At 35.4% G+C, this 15,965-nt stretch overlaps 1 protein-coding gene across 1 annotated transcript in view; it reads left to right on the forward strand.

Annotated features, from left to right (window-relative positions):
* The window catches only part of LOC129232776 (phosphoglucomutase-like), a 59,984-nt gene extending 46,626 nt beyond the window's left edge, over positions 1-13,358 (forward strand). The window contains 3 exon segments of the mRNA XM_054866879.1: positions 683-866; positions 5,859-5,993; positions 13,144-13,358. Of these exon segments, the coding sequence (XP_054722854.1) occupies positions 683-866; positions 5,859-5,993; positions 13,144-13,233 (409 nt within the window). The 3' untranslated portion in view covers positions 13,234-13,358.
* The last annotated feature ends 2,607 nt before the right edge of the window (positions 13,359-15,965 follow it).

Raw genomic sequence — 15,965 nt, forward strand, 5'->3', positions numbered from 1 at the left:
AACATATTGTTACAAATTCTGTAAATAGTAATTATTGTAGTAACGTAACCTGTAAATAGTTTCCCGTAATGAAAATACAACCCCAATTCATTCGGCTAAAGTATACGACCCCCTTATTTCTTTTTTGTTCATTGATAAAATTTGATAACGGTCTACTATTTTCCAGAAGCGTTTGGAATATTTGAGATTTCTTTCGATGTTTATAAAGGCGTTCCGCGTGATAAAAAGTTGAGTTTCGATTGAGAATTTGTACTGAGTGTATTAGCTCTGTTTATTGCGAGGCATTTCGCTGTGTTGTTTTCGTATTTGGAAGTAAATACGTGTGTAACCGTTGAGTTTACGGTGTGATGTGATATTTGTTTAATTGCTGATGATTAATTTAGCAGTTGGTAACGATTTCTCCTGTACATAGTGTAAATAAAGCTCCTGTGTTTTTATCAAGAACTGTGTCGTCCTTTCAAGAAAGTTGGAAGTCTCGCCGGATCCGTTACAATATATTTTTTCCAGAAAGTCGAAAATTTTGAAGGTTAAGGGTCCTTAGACTCCTTAATTTACCTTGCACAAAGCTATCGCGTTTCAATTAAGCAATAACTTACATGGGGTGGGGGGGGGCATGTCCACTTTCGGACTACTCTGTGCTATTGCATTTGCGGCTCTCACTGAAGGGATTGCTTGTGTGCAGGTACGACTACGAGAACTGCGACTCTGCCCCCTGCAACCAGATGATCTCCGAGCTGGAGACTGCCATAGCCTCCGGATCCATGAAGGACAAGTCCTTCTCCTCGGGGGGCAAGACCTACACGGTGGCCAAGATAGACAACTTCGAGTACGTCGACCCCGTAGACGCCAGCGTCGCATCCAAACAGGTGGGTTCAAGTACAGTTCAAATACAAAGAGCATGTTAAAAATTTTTGACGCAAAATGTATTTGCCCTTGTGCCCCCATTATCGAGATCTATATATATATAAAAATGAATGTTTGTCTGTATGTCATCCATGAACTCAAAAACTACCCGGCAGATTTGGCTGAAACTTTCACCGTTTGTTATTTTTTGGTGCCGGGAATGTTCATAGACCGGTTCGAAAAAAATCCGATCGATAGTTCCTTTTTTATTCCAATTTAAGTCACAATCCATTGGATAAATACGAATAAAATGATCGGCTGCAGAAATTAATTCGATCTCATTGATAAGAAATTAGCTGTTGCCATTTTTCTTGAGTTTGAACAGATAAATTCTTTCTTTATTGTTTTATGGCTTTTCATGCAACGGGGGATTTAAAACTTTTTCTATTTGATATTTTTAGCGATGGATTGATCTCGCAAACTGCGTGAGTACAGAATTTGAGTAGAGTCACGGCTTCACTGGATACCTGGACCGATTATTATGAAAATTGCTATATATATGTATTTTTCCACGGAGAAGGTGCATAATGTGCTCATTGAAGCCACTCGCCACGAGGTGGCACTGCAGAGTAGCAACTTCTGCCCCGTTCAACCGATTGTCATGAAAATCAGTATAATGATGTGTTTTTTTGTTGGCGTAGCAACACGCGTCGGGTACAGCTAACCGATTAATTAAAAACTGAGCGTATGTACCTATGTATCTATGTCCGAGTTACTTCTTCCAAACGCCAGTGAACTGACCATCGAACCAGGTATCGATGGATTCGTCATTTTCCCGTCTTTATGTTTGGCTATTTAACATTTACCTCCGATAATAGCGGAGATATCAATTGAAAACTATATATATATTAATTATGACACTTAGATTTCGACATAAAATCCCTATTTTTTCGAAGGCTTTCCTCCATTCAAATGATTATTCAGTGCTTCATCTCAACTTTCCGCAACAACGCTTTTATTAAAATTTGTAGCGGGGGTGAAGGAAATCATTGAGATGAAAGATCTGTTGCCATTTCTTTTCTCAAATATGAATAAATGAAATTCCGGCTTTTGTTTTAAAGGTTTTTCCTGTACCCTGGATATTTAAAATGGTCCCTTTTTGGTTACTTTTCCGGAATCTGCCGCACAATTTTACTGATTTTTTGAGCAATCACGATTGCTTATTGCTTTCATTTGACTGCTTTTGGCGTGCTATCATTTTATTTCCCCACCGCCACCCTCCGCACCATCACCGTCGACCGGCTCCTCACGATGCTGCTCCTAGAGCGAAGGCCGACTCCAGGTTGCGTCCATGTCCTACACACACGCGCATACATACGCAACTACACGCACACATACACAACTACACACACACATACACCTACACACACATAGAGACACCTACACATACACACACACAAAATCATACACACACACATACACACAACTATCCACACATTCATGCCTGCATACAGACACAAACACATATGTCTACACACACATACACATCCCCCCCACACACACATTCATACACACAACTACCCACACACTTATGCCAGCACACAGACCCAAACACACATGCCTACACACATACACATACCCCCTACACACATGCACATACCCCTACACACAAACACACATACCCCCACACACAAACACACACGCCTACATACACACATTCGTGATTGCGAAAAACATAATTTGAATTCAAGATGTCAAAATTCAAATTAATTTTTCTTTTTTTCTTTTCGCTCAGGCCTGATTGTTGAACAAGCGTCACTTGACATAACTTTTATTTTCGAGGTAGACCGTGCAAAGCCGGGCGGTGGAGCAAGTAAGGTTTTAAAGTCTGCCGAAATTTTAAGATTTGCGCCAAATTTAAAATACTTGCCGTGAAGTGGATGGAACCACGCGATTTCAACTTCTGCATTTGGCAGGCCAGGACATCCAACATCCATCTGTACTGCAAGATGTGCGAAAGGCGTCTTCCATTGCTCATGGTGCTCGCTAAATTAGGCGACTTTTCTCGAAATTTTGGGAGACTTTAAGACCATATCTTTCGAGAACGGGGACGCGATGGCAAATAAATTATGCTTCCAGAAGTATATTTTAATATGCCCTTTTGATTGCCACTTATTTGTTTATTTTATTTTATTTGATTTATTTATTTATTTATTTTTATTTTAAATTTTAATTTAATTTTTTTTATTTATTATTTTTATTTATTTTATTTATTTTTTTATTTATTTATTTTTTTTCTATTTATTTATTTATTTTATTTATTTCTTTTAATATTTTTATAATATATATATATATATATATATATATATATATTATATTTTTATTTATTTATTTATTTATTTATTTATTTTTTGTCATTATTACATTCTCGTTTAGTTTCCTAGTTAGGAATGATTGACCAATATGCGCAAACGACGATAAATTTTAGTTTGACGACCGCAAATTTACATCCATTTTTTTGACGCTCAACTCTTCAGTTTTTTGCTATTGTTAATTTCCCTGTAAAAGTACAGTGTGGGTCGGCATTCGTGGTGCTCGGTGGAAGAGTCAAAAACATCAAATTCGTGGGAAATGAAGAAGGCAGTAAACGCGACAAGAAGACAGCCATATCCTTAGTCGAAGCTTTCTGCAGGAATGTTCCCCGGATCTTACGCCTTGTGACTTTTGGTTGTGGGACCATTTAAATTTGCGTGTGTATAGAGATCGGCCTACTTTTTTGTTTCAAAGAAGAGATACGCCACCATGTGACTTGATGCCCTCTAAAAAGCTTTTTAACACTGTGCACGGTATTAAACTGTTAGTTTCCGTCTCTAAGACAGGGCTAGGGCAGAACTACATGTAATATTCTGACAGCTCGACATCCAAAGATTGCGGTTGATTGAAGAGTTGAATCGCACCATTGCTGCGGACTCTCGCTGGTTAGCTACCAGTTTGTTGACACTCTCAGCTTCAACGAGATGATTCCCTATTCCAGACGAAAGAGTCCAAAGCAAAGATGAAACTGCAGTCTCTGGACTTGGGAACCACTCTATCGGTATATTGCTCTGTGCAAGGTGGTTTCCATCTCAATGATGAGAAACACAGTGAATAGTGGTCGTATTAAAACACTTATATTGACCAAAACGAGCTGCGTTACGATATTATTTCAATCGCTGAACTCCAACGCCATCGTTTGGTCAAAAATACAACTAAAACGAAAAATACGTTTCATTCTAAACTGAAACCCTCCATGTTTCGGAGCTTCTCTGTGTGAATCGCATCGTTGTATTGTCAATAGTTCAATAATTATTACGTTTTAAGAGTCTTTTTTTTTTTTTTTTTTTTTTTTTTTTTTTTTTTTTTTTTAAGCTGGACAAAGTGAATAAGGGCCTGATAGTTGACAGCTTCACTATTTCTGAAATTTTCAGGTCATTTTACTAGTATTGTGATATGAAAGAGTGAAACTTCTTTCCTTTCTAATTTGACTTGTTGGCATTCGAGTGGAGGTCAAAGCTTAAGGTCATGAAAAAAAAAGAGCAAAAATATGATTACTTTGCTTCAAAAGCAATGAGTGAACCAAGCCAATTCTTTTAAACGTGGATACTACTTGATGCTTGGTACATTCTAGCATAAATATTTTGGTGACTTACTCATGGCTTTTAAGGCAAAAGTCAATTGAAAATGCAACTTTTAAAACTTTTTTTTGCCTTGTTTGGGCCGGATATCTGCTAAAGCCGTGAGTAACCCTCGGAAATAAGTAAGATGATTAACTACTCACCACAGTATAAGCATTGGTTTCTCTTGGCTGTAGTGGTTAAACGGTCTCAAAGTCGATGATTTTTTTAAAGTGACCAAGTTTAGAGGATTGGTATGTGATAATGAGTATCCACATTTAAAAGAATTGGCTTGGTTCACTCATTGTTTTTGAAACAAACCAATCATATATAAATTTTTAAAAAAAAATAGAACCGACTTCAAAATTGCTCTAAAAAGTGAAATATAATTTTGTTCTTTAAACACCATCGATAATACTTTTATACATAATTTTTGAAGTTGGCACAAAAACGATAATAAGATCATTCACAGCCATAACTCAACTACAACTGCAAATTTTACCAGGCCTAGTTTCTTCACTACCACATACATTATGAATTGATTACAGCATATTTGAGTAACGATTTAAATGTTTCGTTCCTAACTTTTGGATGATTTTCTGAAAAAAATATGTTACGCTGGATTTTACTTTTTGTTTTTGCGCCAACTTCAAAAATTATTTTTGAAAGTATTATCGATGGTGTTTAAAGAATAAAATTGTTTTTCACTTTTTAGAGCTATTTTGAAGTCGGTTCTTTTTTTTTTTTTGAGCAATCACGATTGCTTATTGTTCTCACTTGACTGTTTTTGGCGTTCCTTTGATTTTTCCCACCGCCACCCTCCGCACCATCACCGTCGACCGGCTCCTCACGATGCTGCACCTCTAGCGAAAGCCGTCTCCAGGTTGCATCCACGTCCTACACACTCGCGCATACATACATAATTACACACATACACGCACGCACACATACACCTACACACACATACACACGCATACATACAGACACCCACACATACACACACATACACACACCCACACATTCATGCCTGCACACTCATACACATACCCTTACACACAAACACACATACCCCCACACACAAACACACACGCCTACACACACAGACTTGTGATTGCGAAAAACATAATTTGAATTCAAGATGTCAAAATTCAAATTAATTTTTCTTTTTTTCATTTTTTTTTTAAGTCTACAAATTATAATAACAATGTAAGAAAATAAAGAGTGATTTGAGGATGCATTTACTAAAGGCTTTTGCTTGTGCTGATTGAAAATATCGATATATATCAAAATATCGAATATTTTCGGAAATATCACGATATTTTCGAACCCTGGTTGAAAGTGGTGCGTGTGTGTCTCTTGCAGGGCATCCGCATCCTGTTCGCGGACGGGTCTCGGATCGTGCTGAGGCTGAGCGGAACCGGAAGCAGCGGAGCCACGGTCCGAGTCTACATCGACAGCTACGAGAAGGACCATGACAAGATACTGCTGCCCGCACAGGTCGCTGCTTCCTTCTTTCCTTCCTTCTTTTATATTTCCTGCGTATTATCCGCGGGTGGCCTATAATCCGCAGGTCCTAAAATCGGCCTGAAGAAAAAAAAAAAAGCTTTGTAGAATCCGCAGCGGTGTATAATCCGCGGATAATATGATGTAAAAAGATAAAGTTTGGATAAGGGGTCTAAGGACCTTTAATCTTCAGAATTTTCGATTTTCTGGAAAAAATATATGTTATGCATAATTTTATTCTGAACAATTTGATACCTAATTTATTACCATACGCCAAAAAGTTTTCGAGTTATTGTAAAAATGCGTAAACTTTCCCCGTAGAGATTTATGTTAACAGCAGCTGTTTAATCCTCTTTTTCTCAGGTGCCGGTTTCTTCGGTTTTCTCGTTTTGCGCGCATGATATTTCAGAAAGTTTGTTATATATTTCCGTAAAACTTTTCATGCATGTTTGTCTGATACATCTTAACGATCTGAACCTAAATTTCAACTAAAAAATTAAAATTAATATTTAAAAATAAATATTTTTTTACCCAAAATTTTGGAAATTTTCGATATTAACTTACCAAATTTCAAAAAAATAAATAATTTTAAAAAAATAAATAAATTTAGGTTCAGGTCATAAATATAAACCAGATAAACATACATTAAAAGTTTTACGGACATATATAAGAAACTTTCTGAGATATCATGCGCGCAAAACGAGAAAACCGAAGAAACCGGCACCTGAGAAAAAGAGGCTTAAACAGCTGCTGTTAACATAAATCTCTACGGGGAAAGTTTAGGCATTTTTACAATAACTCGAAAAGTTTTTGGCGTATAGTAATAAATAAGGTATCAAATTGTTCAGAATTAAACTGTGCATAACATATATTTTTTCCAGAAAATCGAAAATTTTGAAGTTTAAAGGTCCTTAGACCCCATTTGAGCAACAGAGCAACTAAACTAAAAAAAAGTAATTACTTTGAAGGCATAATCAAAATTAATCTGAAATATAATTTAAAATATAATAATTTCTTCTTGAAATCTTGATTATAGTACGCTAATTACTCGAAAAACAAAGTCAAAACAAAGGAGCAAACGGTCTAATCCTGTGCAAATGGCTACCTATTTCACTGTAATCTTGCTTATTTTACATGAACTGAATCGCCAAGAGGAACATTCAAGCAACGTAAAATAACCGACATACAGGCAGGCAGCGTTGAAGAACGTGCATGCTTCGTAAAATAAACAACATTCAGCCGGCGTACTGTCTCGATCGGTGAATCCTACTGTAAAAATATTGAGGTTTAATGCGTTGGTGTTAAGGGGGAAAAATCACAGATAATCCGCGGCCACGTACAATCCGCACCTCATAAACTTTGCCTTTTTTAGCAGATAATCCGCGGATTATACGCAGGAAAATACGGTAGCCGGGAGAGAACTGTTTTTCAATCTGAATGTACACAGCGTATCCCCACATAGAAGTTAAAAATACTAATGATTATTTTAATTTGTATTTTTATTAATAACTTAATGTCCTTATTCATTGATTTACTTTAAATTTTTATTTTTATTGATGACTTAATATCTTTATTTACGGTTTACTTTTATTTGTGTACTACCTGTACCTATACCTATAAAAAAAACCTTATGTTTCATAACTTAATGTCCTTATTCATTGATTACTTTAAATTTTTATCTTTATTGATGACTTAATATCTTTATTGAAGGTTTACTTTTATTTGTATACTACCTGTATCTACACCTATAAAAAACTTAATGTTTCATAACTTAATGTCCTTATCCATTGATTTACTTTTATTTTTTTTTATTTTGATTGATAACTTAATATCTTTATTTACGGTTTACTTTTATTTGTGTACTACCTGTACCTACACCTATAAAAAAAAAAACCTTATGTTTCATAACTTAATGTCCTTATTCATTGATTACTTTAAATTTTTATCTTTATTGATGACTTAATATCTTTATTGAAGGTTTACTTTTATTTGTATACTACCTGTATCTACACCTATAAAAAACTTAATGTTTCATAACTTAATGTCCTTATCCATTGATTTACTTTTATTTTTTTTTATTTTGATTGATAACTTAATATCTTTATTTACGGTTTACTTTTATTTGTGTACTACCTGTACCTACACCTATAAAAAAAAAACCTTATGTTTCATAACTTAATGTCCTTATTCATTGATTACTTTAAATTTTTATCTTTATTGATGACTTAATATCTTTATTGAAGGTTTACTTTTATTTGTATACTACCTGTATCTACACCTATAAAAAACTTAATGTTTCATAACTTAATGTCCTTATCCATTGATTTACTTTTATTTTTTTTTATTTTGATTGATAACTTAATATCTTTATTTACGGTTTACTTTTATTTGTGTACTACCTGTACCTACACCTATAAAAAAAAAACCTTATGTTTCATAACTTAATGTCCTTATTCATTGATTACTTTTGATTTTTATTTTTAATGATAACTTAATATCTTTATTTACGGTTTACTTTAATTTGTGTACTACCTACACCTGTAAAAAATTGCTTCATAAAAATGTACAACGTAACTTCGGACTTGAACCGACTGGGGTTGGTTAGTCCCAGTTCTAGCCGTTTAAAATTGGTTACAGTACCTCAAAAATGATGAAATGATAAAAAAAAAAAAAAAAATTTTTTTTTGCTTATTTCAAAACTAAAAACTATTCTGAACACAGGGGAAAAGTTTCATTGCTTTAGTTCAAATATTTAAAAAGTTAGGATTGGTTTTAGGCCATGCTCGCTATGTGTTCTTATGGCAAAAGAAAAACTTTAAACTGCTTTTTCTCGATGATGGTATTTTTCTGTTTTCATGTCATTAGAGTCCCTAAGGATTTTTTTCTATTAAAAATACAGCTTAAAAGTAATACTTTCTGCAATTGGGATAACATATTTCACAAAAGTGTACATTGGATAAGCATTTTATAAATTACTGAAATGTTTAGAGATTGTTCAACTTTTAAAAACCAATTTAAAAAAAAAAACTTTGATTTTTTACATAATAATCACAAAAAATTTTCTAATAAACTCATAAGCAAATGAATGCACAGATTTTTAAAGATGATTATAGTGATCGTTTAGCAAAAAAAAAATTTTTTAATTAGTGCAAAAATAAAAAAGCCTTAGAAATTTCAAAAAATTGAATTTTTCATCATTTTTTTTGAATTTTTTAAAAAAAAGTAGGCAATATTTTTAAATTTTGAAGATAAATTTATTGATTAAGAAATAAGTATGCATGTTTTGGTTTCAAAAAAATATAAAATTTACTTAAATTTTAAAAAAATGTTTGAAAGGTACTGTGGCCCCCTTAAAGCGGGAAACATGAGGAGTTTTTTTGGGCTTTAGCCGCAAGGCGTTGCTAATCAACGCTTTAACCGGTTAAAGATAGGTTTACCCGTTATTCTTACTTTATCCGTAACATAGTCATACCTTGTGAGCACAAAACATTCACAATCAACAAGGAGTGCTCACTTCAAGGGTAGTGTGGTGCTCAATCACTCGTTTCAGGGGTGCCCACAGGACGGGGGGGGGGGGATTATTGCGCAAGTTGCGCCATCAAAGTTTTTTTTTTGGGGGGGGGGGATTTAAATTTTTTTTAAAATTTATTTATTTAAATTTATTTATCGATTTATTTTTAAGTCAAATTATTTTGTATTTTATTTTATTCTGTTTATAGTTATTTCGTTTATTTATTTAGTTGGCGTGTGTGTTATTGGTGTAGCACAGAACTTTTCTAATAAAATATTAATAACAATTAAAAATAAATAAATAATTTAAAAATATTTTTAAAAATAAATAATCAAAAAATATTTTTAAAAAATAAATAAATAAAAAATATTTTTTAAAAATAAATAAACAAAAACTATTTTTTAAAAAATAAATTAATAAAAAATATTTTTAAAAATATATAAAATAAAAAAGAGAGCTAAAAGTAAAAAATAAAAAGAGAAAGAGGGTTGAGAAAAATTGGGGGGGGGGGGGGAATTTGCACCATTGAGCTTTGGGAGGGATGGGCACTCCTGACTCGTTTAAAATATTTGCTGGTGTGCAGACATTTCCACAACTAAAGTAAGAAGAAGAAAAAATAAAAGAAATTAATTTGAATTTTGTCATCTTGAATTTAAATTATGTTTTTCGCAATCACGAGTGTGTGTGTATGTAAGCGTGAGTGTTTGTGTGTGTGTAGGCTTGTGTGTTTGTGACTGTGTGCCGGCATGAGTATGTGGGTAGTTGTGTGTATGTGTGTTGGTGTGTGTGGGGGATATGTGTGTGTAGGTATATGTGTTTGTGTCTGTGTGCAGGCATGAGTGTGTGGGTAGTTGTGTGTATGTGAGTGTGTATGTGTGTAGGTGTATGTATGTGTGTGTAGCTGTATATATGTATATGTGTGTAGGTTCGTGTATGTATACGTGTAAGTGTAGGATATTGACGAAACCTGGAGACGGTTTTCGCTAGAGGTGCAGCATCGTGAGGAGCCGGTCGACGGTGATGCTGCGGAGGGTGCTGGTGGGAAAAATCAAAGGAACGTCAAAAACAGTCAAATGAAAGCAATAAGCAATCGTGATTGCTCAATAAATAATGGAGGAAACTTAATTTCCTTCCCTTTTTTTTAATAAGCGACTAGAAATAGATTTTAGACTATAATTTTACACGTTTTGAGGCTCCTAAAAGTCGGCCTAGTTGACGTATTCAGTAATCAGGCCCTGCAAGCCTGTTTACTGAGACCTGTGCCTAAACATGTCGTTTCCATTTTGCGCCATGCTTCCTTTACCACACACGCGTCCACTAACTTCAATTTCCATCTCTCTTCCTTGTACTGATTTTTGGGTAAAAGAGTCCTGAATAGGGAAGTTGCAACCTATTAAATGTTCCTATTTTGACTATTGGACATTGTTAATTGACCCTCAAAACTAAAAAATTCACCATCGCCGAATTTTAAAACACCGTGGTTGATTTTTAATGATTTTTTAAAAATCCACGCGCAAAAGTGCGCTCTTCTGAAACGTCACGAGCTTACGTCACAGGGCGCGAATGGGCAACCTTCCGCCGAAGATCCCTTGTTTTCGCTAGGGACATTTTGAGCGCGCTGATATTTTTATTTTTTAGAAATTCAAAAATCCTTTCGAACACACTATGGAGGCCGGATTCGTTAAAGCACAATCTAATAATCTTCCTCAAGTAACATCAATGATGGTATACGAATATTTCCGAGAGGATGAGAGGTTTAATGTTCCAGAAACGCGAGGAGGTAAGCCTTACGTTTCGTCTTCGAAGCCAACTGCACGTCTTTCGGCTTCTCCCGCGGCGGAAGAGCGCGTGACGTCACTTCCTGTGCCATTTGACGTCACAATAGCTTGAACTCTAAAAATTAATTTAAAAAAAAACACTTATCGTATCCAAGAAATACACCGCCAGCTCAGTCATTTCCAGCCGAGGACTGCAGTTTCGTGCTTATTAGCACCCATCAGCTCGGCATAGGAAAGTGACTGAGCTGGAGATGGAAAACCTCTTAAGGAAGCCAAGAGTGCCAAACAAACTGGAAGCTAATACAGAATTAGCACTGACCAGAGAAAGTGACACTGCTCTCTACATGTTACTCTACAGGGGTGATTGTGTTTCGGTATTTTACCGAATTTCCGGTATTTTCGGACATATTTCCGGTATTTTTATGTCCGAAAATACCGGAATTATGTTTTTTTTTTTTTTTTGTTATGCTTTATCTCCCTACCTTCGCATTTTTTTAAAATTATATAATACTCATCAAATATACTTGCAAGAACCTTAAGATGGACAAATGATGTATAACACCAGCTCAAAAGTAACTTTGTAACCCATTAAAAATTTAATTAAATGTGCACGCAATATTTTGACCCAGAACTATTTAATACTATGGTAAAGGTGCACTTAAATAATAGGGGCCAAAGATTAGCCCCCCCCCCCCCTCCCCCCGTTCTCACTTTGAAACTTTCAGGTATTTTTTGATGAACTCACAATCACCACTGACTCTATCATATAAAAATAAAATTGAAAAATCGAAAACTTCCCTATTGATTAGAGAAGTACCGAGTACTCGGTAACTACTCGGTACTCGGTCTACTCGGCCAATATACCGAGTACTCGGTACTCGGCCAAATTTTGATCAGATACTCGGCCAATACCGAGTAGTTGCAAAAAAATTGAATACATTGAAATTTACAAAAAAGCTCAAGCATATATAATTTTCTGCAACTATTTACAATTCAAATTTAAATTTTGAGAATAATGAAGTTTGAAATACTTCAATGAAATAAATCTTGGTTCGAATGTCTCGAAAGTTAATAAAACTTTTTTGTTGAAAATTATGCAAATATGGAATTTTTGCTACAAACTAAAATTAGTTATAAGATATATAAAAATACCTTAGCTTTAAAAATAAAAGGAAATAAAACAACGTTAGAAGCACAGTGCAGGAACACTGCAGACACGTGTTTTGGCGTTACGAGGAATTTCTTTTTCAATGCACAAAATGTGAGCTCGTCGATTTAAAGGCATCCGGCAAAAGTCGAATTTTTTGTCGTATGCCTTTACAGTCTTTAGTTCACATGTTATGCACTGAAAAGACGATCCTTGTAACACAGAAAAACGTGTCTGCAGTGTTCCTGCACATTGGTTTTTTTGCTTTTAAAAATTATTTATGTTTAGCGAACTAGACCTATAATGAATAAATTTGTATAATTTGTTTTAATTCCAACTTGATAAGTCATACCTTTTATTTATTCATTTTTAATTTAAAAAATATTATTTTTGCAAAATTTTGTAGTTAAATTTCCGCAGGAATTTAGTTCAAAAACTATTATATGGACAAGGAGGTCTATACTACTATTTCAATAAGTTCAAAATTCATCGGTGTGTGTCGGTGGTCCTTCTTTCAGCATAATTGGTACTGGGAAACTCGGCCGAGTAGTGAAAGGCCGAGTTATTCGGTAACTCGGTACTAGGCCGAGTAGTAAAAGGCCGAGTACTCGGTACTCGGCTACTCGGCCAAAGTGCTACTCGGTACGTCTCTACTATTGATTCCACAACCACTTCCTTCAAATTTCCATTTCTCTTTCTTTTCACTAGGAGGTTCTACAGCCTCTGATCTCCATCGCACTGCAGGTGTGCAGAATCAAGGAATTCACGGGGCGGGATGCCCCCACCGTCATCACATGAGCGAGACCACTTGGACTTGCGAAAAGCTTCCATCGGAGCTACGACTGACTCTGTGCCATACGTTGTTTGTCACTGCCTTGTTTTTGGATTGAATGACTCTATTAAACGTTTTCTTGTTGCTTTATTACAAACCTGTCCTTGTTTCTTCGTTAAACACTGTTCGTACGCTCCTTCAAAACTCCTCCGAAACTCCTTCACGTAGGAAATTTTTTTGAAGGGGCCCTTCAAACTCCTTCATTTTGGTTTGAACTCCTTCTTTTTTAGTTCACTAGTGCTACCCGCACGGCTTCGCCCGTAATAGAAAAAATTAAAGGTCTTTTGGTTCGCCTGTATATTAACAAGTAATGTATGGTGAATTTTCTCGCCAATTGGCTTGTGCCCATGTTACGGTTCCACGTTACGATAATTTCGTAATTTATGATACTTTTTTTCTTAAAATTGGAATAAAAAAAGAACCACATCGAATTTTCGAAAAATCGCTTCGAGGTGCACACCCCCATGCTACAAACTCACTTTGTGCCAAATTTCATGAAAATCGGCCGAACGGTCTAGGCGCTATGCGCGTCACAGACATCCAGACATCCAGGATGTCTGTAGGATGTTTGTAGGATATCTGTAGGATGTCTGTGACGCGCATAGCGCCTAAACCGTTCGGCCGATTTTCATGAAATTTGGCACAAAGTTAGTATGTAGCATGGGGGTGTGCACCTCGAAGCGATTTTTTCGAAAATTCGATGTGGTTCTTTTTCTATTCCAATTTTAAGAAAAAAACTATTATAAATTACGAAATTATCATAACGTGGAACCGTAACATGGGCACGAGCCAATTGGCGAGATACGAAATGATCATAGCGTGGAACCGTAACGTCGGTACAAGCCAATTGGCGAGAAAATTCACCATACATTATTTGTAAATATACAAGCGAACCAAAAGACCTTTAATTTTTCTATTACGGGCGAAGCCGTGCGGGTGCAACTAGCTATTAGTAAAGAAGACTACATAATCTTCCTCTATGACAGTAACTGATAGTACTTTGATCGACAACCAACTTCGTCACAAGGGAGGTTTTAATGTAGTAATTTCGTGCATTTATTTTTTTATGTCATTTACTAATTGATCATAGTTAAGTCATAAAAGTTGAAGGTGAAAATAGTATTAGATGATGAAGGTGTTTCATAAGTGAAGTAAAACATGCTTAAATGGTGCTTTATGATTATGGTTTTTTCTTCCACCACACTCTCGGCAGCAAAAGTCAAATTGTTTAATTATTATTTAAATCTTTAAAACTGCATAAGTAGATGTACTATATTAAGTGATTGTGTCAAAAAAATATTTGTTTAGTAAATAGCAATTATGATATTGTAAAAAGGGTCTTCTACAAGGGATGTCATGCCTTGAGGGGGAGACAGGTTCATTAAATTGTGACTAATGGAAGAGAGAGGGTGAGAAAATGTGACATCACAGTTATTAAAGTAAGACAAAACAACGTTAGAAGAAGCACAAATTTGTAAATTACAGCAGACACGTGTTTCGGCGTTACAGGGAACGCCTTTTTCAATGCAAAAAATAATGAGCTTATGGATGAAAAGACATCCGACAAAAGCCAAGAGCAGATAAGCATGCAGCTTAAAAGATAAAAACAGCGGATTAGCCAAACACCAATGGCAAAGTTATAAACCGATCAGGAACCAATAGGAATGCAAGCAAAGGCCAAGAGCTTTCTCTTAGGTACGAACCCAGAAAGAAAGAATTCAATTGGACAAAGATTAAGCCGAAGCTTAAACAAAAAGAAAAGAAATTGTCAGTTTATCTTTTACGCTGCATGCTTATCTGCTCTTGGCTTTTGTCGGATGTCTTTTCATCCATAAGCTCATTATTTTTTGCATTGAAAAAGGCGTTCCCTGTAACGCCGAAACACGTGTCTGCTGTAATTTACAAATTTGTGCTTCTACTTACGTTGTTTTGTCTTACTTTACTGTTCAGCACAAAGGTATTTATTTATCACAGTTATTGTTTGTAGAAAGTATGACGTGTGTGACAAGAGAACACACTAGAGTGAAGTGTGACACTAAGTGATAAAGGGGGAAGGGGGTCAAATATGCTGAAAAAAGTGTGACATTATCTATAATGAGAGACAGCTCATTAGTACTCCTTCAAAACTCCTCCAAAACTCCTTCCTTTTATTTCTGAAATTGAATACGAACCCTGTTATAAACATACTAGGAAGTCGCCCGTCAAAGGTACGACGGGCGAAAATTGTTTCTACTTTTGAACGAAGCCATTAACTGTTTGGTAGGGCTGGGTGATGTACCGATATATCGTCATATATCGATACATAACTATTACCACGGTAACAATATTTAGATTTCTATTCGTCCGATATATCGGTTGAAACAGAAATACGGGACATGATTACGGAGAAATTGAAATACTGACTCAAACATACATAACTTTTTATAGTTCTGTACGATGGATGAGGGCTTGAAATTTCATGAAATTAACTGCATTCTTCAATGAGTCATTTTATTTTTAACTAGTGGCACCCGCACGGCTTTGCCTGTAGTAGAAAAATTAAAAGGTCTTTTGGTTCACCTGTATATTTACAAATAATGTATGGTGAATTTTCTCGCCAATTGGCTTGTACCCACGTTACGGTTCCACGTTATGATAATTTCGTATCTCGCCAATTGGCTTGTGCCCATGTTACGGTTCCACGTTATGATAATTTCGT

The sequence above is a fragment of the Uloborus diversus genome, unplaced genomic scaffold (genome assembly GCF_026930045.1).
Source record: "Uloborus diversus isolate 005 unplaced genomic scaffold, Udiv.v.3.1 scaffold_14, whole genome shotgun sequence".
Taxonomy (NCBI): domain Eukaryota; kingdom Metazoa; phylum Arthropoda; class Arachnida; order Araneae; family Uloboridae; genus Uloborus; species Uloborus diversus.